A 13,261-nucleotide genomic window follows, 5' to 3' on the forward strand; every position below is an offset into this window, starting at 1 on the left:
GCTTTGACTAAGTTTTTATGTGATTATGTCTGTGTCTGTGTTTCAGATGAGCGTGAGGCGGTGCAGAAGAAGACTTTCACTAAGTGGGTGAACTCACACCTGTCCAGAGTTTCCTGTCGAATTACTGACCTCTATATGGACCTGAGGGACGGACGCATGCTCATCAAACTGCTCGAGGTGCTCTCAGGAGAGAGACTGGTAAGTTACGTCACTGTCAGAGCTTTTATTTTGAAAGGGAGCCAAGGGGGGCAGTCTCCCTACCAAGCTTACGAGTTTTCAGGCTGATCATATAGGGGTCAGATTATGAAATGAATTTTCCTCTACCTCCCCTGCTACTCAAAAAGAGTTGCTGGGCATATTTCTCTTCTTATCTGAACACACATTTATGACTTTACAATTATTAACCACAAATAACCACAGTCGGTCCATGTGTTTGTGTTTGTGTTTGCAGCAGCTCATTATGTAACACGTGCTGCACAGAAAGCCTCCCAGAGATCCACTTTAGTTTGCATGTAGTTAAAGCCTTCAGATACAGGTGCAATAGCTTAAACATTACTGCACTCAGATCAACTATTTGACATCTGCACACTTGCTCAATGCCATAAAATTTTCATACTCATCAAGTGTCTTTGTCAGGTGAGCTTTTGTTTAACTATTGTTGCATTGATTAAATATGGGCTTTCCCTCCTTTAGTTGTTCCACAACAACCTTCTTCACTGTAAACTTAAATTAGCGGAGCTTCCCACTGTTGAGCGGTTTATGACCACATTACCAGCAGAGCCATGGTCTGCAGGTTAAGAGTCAGTGCATGAAAGCAGAGCTGTAAATTTAGTCTGAAGATCTCTCCAGCAGCTAGAGTGAAGATTTAGCACAAAAGTCATCAAACTAGGGTTATCTTTTTATCCTGCTAATGTCTATTGATTTGTACCCTACACATACCAAGGACCGTATCAAATGAACTACATTCCAGTAAATTGTTCAGAGGATAAACTTTTTGTATATACTGTATTTAATATTATAAATATCATTGAAATACCGTAAACTTAAATTGTTGAACCCCGTGGAAACTTTGTCAACACATATCCTTACACACAAACACACACACACACACACACACACACAGGCTATTACTGAGAGACATTTACATTTGCTCGGATGGTCCCAATTTCACCCCCTCCGTCTTGTGACTTTGTACGAGCCAAACTCCACTCGTCTTCCTCTTCCTTTCTATTTTTTCTTAACTTCTTTAGTTTTTTTTCTTGCTCTTGGCCGTCTCAGCTGCCTCTTGAGCTCTGAACTCTTCTGTCTGCTGTTTTCCGGCCTTTTCACAACCTGTCAAACACACAGAGAGATAAAGCACAGTACACAGTTAGTCAGAAATGAAATCAAACTGTACACTTTCCCCTTATTATTTTACGCTTTTCAAAAGTCTCATTTTTATAATTGCGTATGTTTCTTTGTCAGAGAATTTCTGGCATTTTAGATGCTACTAGAGGACACAGTGGGGAGACAGGTAATGGAAAGAGGAATGAGGATGGATTGAAATGTTAAAAAAAAGAAGGAAATGTAAAGAAAAGAAGCCCACGAAGAAGAGTGATAGTGCAATGGAGAGCAGTATGGATGGAGGGAATAACAGTGGGGGACAGTGTGGGGGGCTGTCAGAGTTGTGAAAGGAGTCATTGAGTAACTTTCTGGGTATACAAGGAGCCAAAACGCCCCCAGAAGCAGCAGAAGAATCTGAGAGCAAGCGTCTGTTTCCACTGCAGAGGCAGCATTCAAAGGATGAGACCAGCAGCAATAACTAACACTGCTTTTTTTTTTTACACTTATTTTCAGCACTTCTGTTGGTTATAAAAGCAGAGTTCTTCCTGGAATCAGGTCTGTAAACATGATGATTGATAAAACTGTGGAGAAAAGAACAACAGCAATGTCATGTCAGTTCTGAGTTACCCCTCTGGCTCTCATTGATTTCCTCTGTAGGTCTTTAAAAATACCTCACAAAGGTTAAAACAAAAAAGTTTAAAAAAGACTCAGTTATTCCTTGAAACCTCCCAGAACTGCAGCTCAATAAAGGGAGAGATATTTTTATCCTTAGCTAGAACAAATTGAAAATTCTTTCTGCTACGTGCTATAGGTACTTATACAGACAGATGAGTAATAACACCTGGATTTTCTTATAAAATACCTTGATATTAAAGAGGGTTACCTTGTGTTTCCATTTTTTTAATATGTTTATAAAGTAATAATGCTTAAAGGTAAGGTCTGCAGGAATTTTCATAAATTGTTAGTAAACACAAATTCGAACTTGGCTCCTCCTCCTTGGATCAGTGCCAGCGGTAGCACACACCCAATGCCTCTTAACGTGATTACGTGAACAAACTCACCAACCACCTGCAGCATGGCGTTTCTATGTGGGAGAGCTGCTCACCTGACTTGGCTTCACTGATCTGGGTTATTTGACTCATACCTGCTCAGTAGAGAGCCACCTTGTGTTGCTCTTTGTCCCGTGTTGCTCTCCAAGTGCCAGGTAGCGAGTGAAAGTTGAGCCAAGCTCCACCCTCGGTTAGTAAAAAACTTGATCTGTTTGGTGTTTTGTTTCAATTTGGTGGTGTTTTTCTTGCTCTGTGTTACATCTACTATTGTAGTCACTCAGGATAGCTTCTTCCACTCGCTAATTAACATGTAAAGTCACTTGCACACTGGGCACACTGTCATTGGCTAATGTAACTACAATTACACTCCAGAAACGTCCCGGTACAACTAGAACATCAGCATACAGGCAGAGGAGAGGGTTTGAAGCAGACACAGACGCTGACACACACGTTTTGAGGCCCAAAAGTGATGATTCAGCAGCATTGTTCTTGTAAAAGTTGACATTCTATTTTTTAAGGAAAATCCTGCAGACTCTACCTTTTGTATTCCTCACTAAATGAGTGCAGATTTTCAGATTTGATATTTTAAATGATACTATCACAAAAAGAAGATGGTCACAAAGACACATTTGGTGTTAATTCTATGAAAATGCCAGTTTTAAATAACATTGATTGCTTGATCTTTTTGTACTTTACAGCCTTTGTAACATCACCTAATCTTTACTTGTCAGATGTGCTGTGTGAGAAATCTCTTTTTTAAAGTCACTGGCTACATCACTGAGAAGTCTTGTGCAATGGAAAAGTAAAAAGTACAGTGTCTCTTTCATAAATACAGAGAAGCAGACTATAAAGTGTCAGAAAATAAAAACACATTTCACTCAGCTCAACAGTGAGTCTCATTACTGTGTTTTTGACAAACAGCCCCAGCCTGTGGGACAGAGGAGGTAGATATGCCAGACATTAACACACACATTACTTAGAAGAAAAAAACATTTTAATTGGATTCGTGGAAAAATACATGATATCATTATCCGTATCGGTCGAGCTCTTGATTTGATTTGACTGCCGGAGCTGACCAATAGGACATTGATTGTGCTTTATTCAAAACTCAAGCGTAAAGGAATGGTAAAACTCAGACTGAGTCCAGGTTTCCTGGAAAACAGAGCGCTACAAACTCTCAGAAGACAAAGAGGGGAAAACCCTGCTACTCCATCCTCGATATGATTCAGCATCATAGTTCAGCCTAAAACAAATTAAAACCTTAATCTGACATCGGAAAGTCCCGCTCCAGTCCAAGTCAGCAGCAGCAGCAGAGAGAAGTAAAGTGCTGATCTTAGACTGTGTGAACTGACCAACACTTAATCTCTGTGTTGTTCTTAAGATGCGAGCCACCTGCAGACAACTGTCCAAAATACCTCTGGTTTGAGTCCAAGTCCTGATTCGGTTTAGCAACTTGTAGCAGTGTTTATGCGTCTGTGAAAGGGAAAGCAAAGCCAGTGGTGGTGTTGTTGGACAGCTTCCACCTCCTGGTTGTAGTTTGGTGGTCAGTGTTGGAAACAAAATGTGTGTGTGTGTGTTGGGGGGGGGGGGGGGGGGGCAGCCTGCAGGATGTTACATCGCTGCTCTGACACTTCACACATTTATTTTACTCCTGTTATTTATTATTTCTACATTTTGTTTTATTTCTGTTTCAAGATTCAGCTCCACCCAGAACACATTAGTGTCATCCAGAGGACATTTCAGCCATTAGCATTATATAAAGTCTTTAGATACAGGATGTCCAGGAAATATAAGAAACTCATGATAAAAACTCTCATGAAAAAAGTGGCAGTGGATGAAAAATCATTTATATATTTGAATGCTTACCTGCTGACTGTAGGCGCTTCAAGCGGTGGACAGGTCCAACTTTCTCCACAGAAGGCAGGATGAGCTCCTGAGACCTGTTTCCTCTCATCTTACAGTGAAAACTTCCCTCTAAGGGACATGTGTGAATAACAATACAACACACTGCTGAAAAAGCTTTAAAAAAAAGCTTTAATTTCTCTGTGACTGTGTACTCTTCCTCAGTCTTTGATGTTGTTACCTGTCACATTCACCTTCAGTTACTCTTGTTCATCAGTGGTTTGTTGTGTAACTGCAGACTGTCAGACATCTGTTTCATAAAGGAATAAAGCTCCAGAGTAAAGTAGGTTATCACAGTTTTAAATCCCTCTAACATAATATTATCAGACTCATTCATCATCTCATATCCAGTCTGCGACTGCTGGAGAGCTTCGCTGCCAACACTCCCGGTCTATTATCACAGCAGCATCTCAGGGACTCCTCTGCCTCTGTTTGTTTGAAGATGAAAATAAGTTCACCTTCAACGCAGCCTTCTTTTAGTTCCCTGTTTCTTGTTTTTGAGTATCAGCTATTATAAGAACACTAAATCTTTAGATTATAGGGCTTGAATATGTGTGACTTGTAGAATATTCCACAGCAAACTCTGGATCGTAAAAATGAAAGCTATTGCTCAAAGTGTTAACATCAACTTTCCTTTTCTTGAGTTGTTTGTCTTTCTTTTGTGGAAATGATTTTGTAATGTAGGGTAGGAGAAGTTGTTCTTGTGCTAAATGAAATGCTCTTTCACTCAGTGAGAGCATAATCAAAACAAAAGTGTTGGTTTTGAAACCACTCAGCTGTGTCCGCAGCTGCTCTCTTCCTCTTCTTCTTCTCGTTCATTTGGCAGCATGAAGCGGTTCATGGTTCCTGGTTTTGTGAAAGTTGTAAATAAACTAAGATGTGTTTTTGTTTCAGCCCAAACCCACCAAAGGCCGAATGCGTATCCACTGCCTGGAGAATGTGGACAAGGCTCTGCAGTTCCTGAAGGAGCAGAGGGTCCACCTAGAGAACATGGGCTCACACGATATCGTAGATGGAAATCATCGCCTCACCCTCGGGCTCATCTGGACCATCATCCTGCGCTTCCAGGTAAGGGGCAGATGTGCAAGTTTGCATCTCGGGGAGAAGTAAACGTTTACAGTCACAGCAACTGGAATCAGAGGAGTGCACGCGTGGTGAAGGCCCCTGACCAGTGTCAGGCGGCAGGATATCATGACAATATGTATCCCTAAATGAGTCAAGCACATGAAGTTTTCTGTACAAGTGTAGTCCAAAATCTTTACCTAAGCTTTGTTTCTTCAAAAATGAATAGTGTTTGACGAAAAGTTAATTCAAACTTCATTGTATCAATACCTGAGGAGGAGGAGGAGGCACTCATTGATAGGAGATTCAAATAGCACAAAAATAATCACTGTGGATATATTGAGCTTAGATGTTTGCATAAAATGCATCAAATAAAAAGGCAGCAGTATTGACTGAGAGAATACATGTGGTGTTGACTGTTAAACTTTTTAAAATTAAAGTTTGATAAGCATCTTATTACTTAAGTGTGAGGGTAGAGTTAAATCCTTTATCATTTTAATATGTTATTACCAAATCTTTGATTCAATGTTGTGAGTTATATGACTTCATACTTTAATGTCTGGATGTATTTGTAGTGCAGTTAAAAAGTGAAACAGCTGTTGAACCGCCTCTGTGGTCAATCCTTGCAGAACCAGGCCTCATCAAGTACCAGAAATTAAACTCTGACCCGTGGTGCTGCTTTGACGTGGACAGTTTTCAGGTCACCCGGGTGATGATGTCGTCATCAGGGACAGTGGACAGTTGGGAAAATGGGTGAAAAGGATTTAGTGTGGAGCCGTGAGGATTAAAAAAAACTATTTTTAGTGGTTTTAAATCCTACAGCGGAGGAATGAGGGGAGGGTGAAATGAATCTGAGTGAGGACTGACAGAAGGACTACAGTATGTGAGTGTGTGTGTGTGAGTGTGTGTGTCCAGTACAGTATTTGCTTTGGCTGTAGTGATGCAGCTGATTTGTGGTCTAGATGCAGCTAACGCATTTGTCAGACTGAAAGTGATGGATGTCTGCTCATGAAGGTGAGACATTTAGGTCTTTTTTTTGTGTGTGCTCTTTATTTTCTCAGTCAGGATCAAGTTATCAAGCTGAAGTTTAAACAGTTTGTAGATAGAGGATTTTAAATTAAATGATGACCATCTAAGGACCCAGTAACTTGGACAGTGAGGCCAGATTGGGAAGCCATAGATGGTTTAGGAGACTGTGTTTATTTTTCATGCAGACATGAATTAAAGGTGCAGAGGTGCAGATGTGTGTGTCTGTGTGAGTGTTGACACGGAGTGAGCGGATGGGTATTTGTGTCAGTGCAGTAACTGACTGATTGATTCTCTCTGTCAGTCTGTTTGGCATTAACCCTTAGTCATAGGCTTCCGACATGTGAATATGACGCAGTAAAAAAATATCTGCAGTGCTGGACCCTCAATAAAATGACAAACATCTCATCTAGGTAATGATAATGTTCTGTAAGTTATAAATCTGCTTTCACACTTTGATTCTTAGATGTTGTGAAACAGCAGGTGTTCCCCTCGTTGGCCCGGGCGGTTTGATCATACACAAACACAACACACATGTCAGCAAGCCTTTTTTTTTTAAATCTGTCAGCATTTAGTGTCGTGTGTCTGTGTGTTTTAGATTCAAGACATCAGTGTGGAGACGGAGGACAACAAGGAGAAGAAGTCTGCTAAAGATGCTCTGCTGCTCTGGTGTCAGATGAAGACAGCAGGGTGAGAGTCGACTTTGTAATCCTGAATTTGTGATGATATCAAACACCCCTGACACTACCTCTGCTAAATCACTGGTATCATCATGGGAGCATGTAGATAATAAACTCTCCTAAATAATGTTCCCAAGATTCATTACTCAAACATGACTGAAGGCCTGTGTTGTGCTACATCTGAGACTAATTAAGCTACAATGTCCTCTGCTGATCCAGATATCCAAACGTCAACATCCACAACTTCACCACCAGCTGGAGAGACGGGATGGCCTTCAACGCTCTCATCCACAAACACAGGTAAGAGTGAAGGCTGCAGCTCATTTCACAGATCACACAGCACAACCACACATAGGGACATCAGAGACAAATAAACACCTATTAGCTTAACTGGCTAATTCCCTCAGTAGCTACAAACACCAGGAGCTCCTGCATCCCATAATCCCTCCCCGTGAATACTGCAGACATTCTTCACTGATATGGCTGCAGGATCTCAGCTGATTGGTCAGGAGACTGTTTCCCTCAAACCACACTCAGAGGTTTAACATTTTCTAATGCAAAACATAAAGACACCCATGTTAGAGCTTAACAAAGCCCATAGTCATGACAGACATGTGACAAACAGGCATTTTTTCATATCTGCTGAAACCATAATCATCCTTGTCTTCATCTTAAGACTTATACATTTGATGAGGAAAAACTGTAGAAAAGTGAAACCACAGTACTTCATCCAGGTCTTACATTTTCAGAGCATTCAGTGTCAGATCACCATAGAGCCATTACCTCTTTAATGGTAAGAAAGACAGGCTTGTCATGTCTCTTGGATTACAAAAAAAAACCTAAAGAAAACATTTTTCTTACCCAATTGGCAGAACTTTTTAACCCATTTTTAGCAATGCAGGCATCACTTTTCACATTTTTTCATATTGTTTTTAGAGACATTCTTCTAGACTTGTCAGATAATGTGGATGATATTAAGTCTATTAAGACTTTTTTTTCCCAAAATTGTATTACCACTTGCTTAGAGTGCAGTTTTATGAAAGCATGGGGTAATTTGTTGAATTTAAAATAAAAACAAACACTTTAAGTAAGTTATAGCAGCTATTTTTATGGTTTAGAAACCTATGGGGGAAGCCCTTACTCTCGACTTTTGACAGTCAGTGCCTAAATCACTAGTCTAGTGTATCCTGCCCAGACACTGGTTCCATCCTCTCTCCGCAGCTTGCATTTATTTAATTATTGTTCTGTTTTTACTCTTCAGACCAGACCTGATCGACTTTGACAAGCTGAAGAAATCAAATGCTCACTACAACCTGCAGAATGCCTTTAACCTGGCTGAGCAACACCTGGGTCTCACCAAGCTGCTGGACCCTGAAGGTGAGGAGTAACACACAGTCACACAAACACACGCACACACACACACACCTTTCTTCATGTCTTGTAAACTCTGACAACTTTTTGTGTGTGTGTTTGTGTGTGCAGACATCAGTGTGGACCACCCTGATGAGAAGTCCATCATCACCTACGTGGTCACATACTATCACTATTTCTCCAAGATGAAGGCTCTGAAGGTGGAGGGGAAGAGAATCGGAAAGGTGACTGAAATCCTCACAACACCTCAGACATGTTAACACCTCTGCAGGCTTCAAAGGCCCATTCTGTGACGGTTTTATTGATAATGTCCTTCCTTTGTAGGTCCTGGATAATGCCATTGAGACAGAGAAGATGATTGAGAAGTACGAGTCGTTGGCTTCAGACCTGCTGGAGTGGATAGAGCAGACCATCATCATCCTCAACAACAGGAAGTTTGCCAACTCTCTGGTGGGAGTCCAGCAGCAGCTGCAGGCCTTTAACACATACCGCACTGTGGAGAAACCACCAAAGTCAGTGAACATGATGCTGTATACACACACACACACACACATTAAACAAGACCCTGTGCACTTTACAGTACCTGAACCCTGAGAAGTAGATGTGTTATCACTGGCTTTAAGAGGAATGTTTTTCTTGAGTTCAGTCTTTAAACAGTTCAAATTGCTTAAAAGCAAAATGAAAATATAAAACAAACACCTCCACTCTTTTCAGCTCTCACTGTACACAAAATATTTCACAGTTAATTGTTATGATCACAGATTTCCTCCCACACAGACCCTGAGGGTCTGACTCTGAGCTGTAAAAGAGTCATTTTGTAAGCGTTATGGAGAGTCTGTTCTTGTTTTGTTCTTTAGTTTTAAAGGGGATGACTTTGTGCACACATCTCTCTGTAACAAAGTGAACATAAACATGCCTCACTTTAAAGCTTGGCAAGTTTTTAAAAGATGCAAATGAAATATTAATAAACTGTTGTAGGCTTTAACTCTTTGTTCACATTGCTAACATAAAATCAGACATGACAGGTTATACTCAGAAGAGGAGACAAAAAAAGGAGACAAAAAAAGATCAGGTACTAATTGGTGCATCATACAATGTGTTGTCTTTTGTGTTCAGGTTCACAGAGAAGGGAAACCTGGAGGTTCTTCTTTTCACCATCCAGAGTAAGATGAGAGCAAACAACCAGAAAGTGTACACCCCACGAGAGGGAAAACTCATCTCTGACATCAACAAGGTAACCACTCGATCCCTACAGTAAATCCCTGTGTGTGTCTGTGCTGCCTGATGGAGATACTATTAGTTTTTATAATGACTCTGAGCGGCTGAATGCTTTTCAATAGTACGATAATCATGGTTAAATTAAACACAGAGCATAAACACAACAGACCCCACTATCTGACAATACTTAGTGATTTCTGTGAATTTCTGTGTGACTTACATGTAAGTCTTCATATCAGTAAAGGCAGTTGTACTAATTCCTTTGTGGCGTGTTTGTTTCAGGCATGGGAGCGTCTGGAGAAGGCGGAGCATGAGCGCGAGCTGGCTCTGAGGACAGAGCTGATTCGTCAGGAGAAGCTGGAGCAGCTCGCCCGACGCTTCGACCGCAAAGCCGCCATGAGGGAGACGTGGCTGAGTGAGAACCAGCGCCTCGTCTCACAGGTAGCACACACACACACACCTTATTTTACCCAGTTTTCATGTTTTGCGACACAAGATCAAACAGTACCATAAAGACCATCAGGGATCGTTGAACCATTGAGTACATTTTTTATGGTTTTATTGAATATTCTTCTCATCTTCACTGAGTCCTCTCTTATTATCTTTACGATCTCCTTGTTATCCCTCCCCTCTTATCTTTTTCTCTTATCTCTTTATCGCTCCTCTCCCCTTCCATTATTGTTCCCTTTCCTTTTTACTCATCTTGTTAAACATCCTTCTCATATCCTATCATTTTCTCTCCCCACTCTTTGTCACCTCATCTCTCATTCCTTGTGTCCCCTTCATTTTCTTTTCTCTTCTTTTAATTTTTCTTGTCTGCTCTCTTCACTTTGTCCCCTCTCTGTTTCCTCTCCTGATTTTTTATCTGCTCTTCTGTTGTTTCCTCCTCTTGTCTCCTCCACCCTCTTATCTCTTCTGTTCTTGTTTCCTTTCTTTTCTCCTCTTCTGGTTTTATTTCATGTCCTCTTTTATCATTCATATTATTCCTTTACGATCCTTGTCATCTCACCTCTTTCCTCACATGGCTGCTCTCTTTGCCCCCTCTAGGATAACTTTGGATTTGACCTCCAGGCCGTAGAAGCAGCTACAAAGAAACATGAAGCCATTGAGACGGACATTGCAGCATATGAGGAGCGAGTTCAGGTGGGATGAATCCCCTGGATCCTTTTGTTACACTGATTTTTCTCCAAGTCTTGGTGTGAGATGTCAAGAGCCTGGAATAACCCTGAAACAGGTGTTTCACAGCCTTGATCACACAGAATCATTGATCAGCTTCAAACATTGATCAGCTGTATCAGATCCTTTAATCTGAATCCTGATCAAAGTGTTTAAACCTCCTTTTGAAGAGTCTCTTTGGTGTTTCATTAGGACTCACCATCTGGCCCATTTCTTTAGCATTAGCAATAGATACATGTGGTTCATAGTTAATGGTGGATTTTGTAATCTTATGGTAAAATTAAACATTGAAGCTGTTAAAAATCTATTTTCTGGTGTGTTTTTAAGCACAGTAATCTTTTTAAAAAAATCTAGTCTTTCTCTTGCGGTTCATTCATCCTTTTGCTCTTTCTCCTCCTCCGTCCTCTCTGCTGTTGCAGGCGGTGGTTTCTGTGGCAAAGGAGCTGGAGGCGGAGAGTTACCATGACATCAAACGCATCACGGCCAGGAAGGACAACGTGATCCGGCTGTGGGAGTATCTGCTGGAGCTGCTGAAGGCCCGTAGGATGAGACTGGAGATGAACCTAGGCCTGCAGAGAGTCTTCCAGGAGATGCTCTACATCATGGACTGGATGGACGAGATGAAGGTACTGAAGAGGGGGCGGGGCAACACCAGGGCTGTGATGATGAAATCTTGCTCTTATTCTTCTTTATTTATACCTAATGCTGGTACTAAAGTCACTTTGAGGCTGTGTCGGTCTTATCTCTTATTACCTCCACCAAGGGGGTTATGTTTTTGGGAGAGTTTGTCTGTTTGTCTGTGAACAACATAACTCAAAAAGCAACAAACGGATCTTGATGAAATTTTCAGGAAATGTTCAAAATGGGATAACGAATAAGCGATTAAATTTTGAAGGTGATCTGGATCACTGTCTGGATTCAGGACTTTTTTAAAGGATTCTTTATCATTGTGAGATAGGGCCGTTTTCACCATATGTGTATATAACTCCACCATAAATGGTCAGATTGCTTTGCAAAACAATACAAGACAAGGTCACCATCATTTCTAACAGATGTGAAAATACGATCCAGATCCTGCCAATATTCTGGATACTAAGATCCAGAATACGAAATATGTACTGGGTCATCATAATTTTCAACACTGTCAGGTAACAAATTATCGTACAAACCTGCAACTAACACCAAATTGTAGCAGACAGTCTGCTGAAAGGGAGTATAACATTAAAGTAGGACCTAAGTGATGCATGACAATCACAATATGCCCGAAAGCTCAGCAGAAGTCTGCGCTCTCTGAGTGCTTTTCTAGTTTACTAAGGTTATTATTCATTGTGACAACATTTTGACATTTCTGTGTTTGTGAAGTGAAGAAGTTTGTCTATGTTGGATGAATGCTGTTTTTCAAGTTTGTGAACCTTCTTTGAAAAAGAGACTTTGAATGTGGTGTTAAAATTAAGCACCTAACACTCATGAACAATAACAGTGCAGTTATAATGCTCAATCATGAGGAAAATTGAGTCCACAAAACTTTAAATTTTTGCTTCTCTTTCCATAAAACATGTTTGACTTGTTATTTTTGGTATTTAAACCTTTGACATCTTGATTTGTTGTAGCAAAAATGAATTGTATTTGGACAAAATGGTGAAGCCTTAGCATAGCAAACAATTTACAAACTGTTAGCTGATGGTAGAGCCAGCTTGTTAAATACGTATATATTTAATATTTTTAATGCTATGTTAGCTGCTCTTTTATACAAGAAGAATCGTGCACACCAGTGGGGTTGCCTCATCCTGGACATTAGGTTTTAGCACTCTTCACTGCTGAACCAGAAAACATCTCTGCTCAGTTGTGTTCATCAGAAATTAAATTTATCTTTCCATTTAGAGAGAAACAGCGCCCTCTGTCCGGCAATTGCTGAAAAAAATTCCCCTCAATCCTGGACCATAATATTTTTAATAAAGTAGAATTTAAACTGTGTGGTCTCCCAGAGATGAATTAACCTTTGACCCCCCTCTCCCCACAGATGCTGCTGCTGTCTCAGGATTATGGGAAACACCTGCTCGGCGTGGAGGACCTGCTGCAGAAACACGCTCTGGTGGAGGCCGACATCGCCATCCAGGCTGACAGAGTCCGAACCGTCAACAACAATGCTCAGAAGTTTGCAGATGACATGGAGGGTGAGGCAGACAGATTCAGTTCATGATCTTGTTTCCAGCTGCTCTTCTTCGATTGTTCAGAGGAACATAAAAGAGCGTGTCAGTGATGAACCCTGTCTTCCTCAGGTTATAAGCCGTGTGATCCTCAGATCATCAGGGATCGGGTCGCACACATGGACTTCTGCTACCAGGAGCTGAGTCAGCTGGCTGCCGAGAGGAGAGCTCGCCTTGAGGAGTCTCGTCGTCTCTGGAAGTTCTTCTGGGAAATGGCAGAAGAGGTTATTATCAATACCTAAAATGT

The 13,261-nt window shown here is 41.0% G+C and overlaps 1 protein-coding gene across 4 annotated transcripts in view; it reads left to right on the forward strand.

The window, feature by feature from the left end:
• LOC141794975 (spectrin beta chain, non-erythrocytic 1) overlaps positions 1–13,261 on the forward strand; it is a 116,999-nt gene that overhangs the window by 72,259 nt on the left and 31,479 nt on the right. For all 4 annotated transcript variants that reach the window (XM_074675661.1, XM_074675662.1, XM_074675659.1 and 1 more), the window contains 13 exons: positions 47–198; positions 5,169–5,342; positions 6,961–7,052; positions 7,262–7,342; positions 8,304–8,419; positions 8,525–8,637; positions 8,738–8,925; positions 9,530–9,647; positions 9,914–10,072; positions 10,679–10,774; positions 11,227–11,433; positions 12,828–12,981; positions 13,087–13,238. In XM_074675661.1, the coding sequence (XP_074531762.1) occupies positions 47–198; positions 5,169–5,342; positions 6,961–7,052; positions 7,262–7,342; positions 8,304–8,419; positions 8,525–8,637; positions 8,738–8,925; positions 9,530–9,647; positions 9,914–10,072; positions 10,679–10,774; positions 11,227–11,433; positions 12,828–12,981; positions 13,087–13,238 (1,802 nt within the window). The remainder of the gene's footprint in view (positions 1–46; positions 199–5,168; positions 5,343–6,960; positions 7,053–7,261; positions 7,343–8,303; positions 8,420–8,524; positions 8,638–8,737; positions 8,926–9,529; positions 9,648–9,913; positions 10,073–10,678; positions 10,775–11,226; positions 11,434–12,827; positions 12,982–13,086; positions 13,239–13,261) is intronic.

Source organism: Halichoeres trimaculatus, unplaced genomic scaffold (assembly GCF_033239565.1).
Source record: "Halichoeres trimaculatus isolate MK-OKI-2021-1 unplaced genomic scaffold, fHalTri1.1 fHalTri1_scaffold_8, whole genome shotgun sequence".
NCBI lineage: Eukaryota > Metazoa > Chordata > Actinopteri > Labriformes > Labridae > Halichoeres > Halichoeres trimaculatus.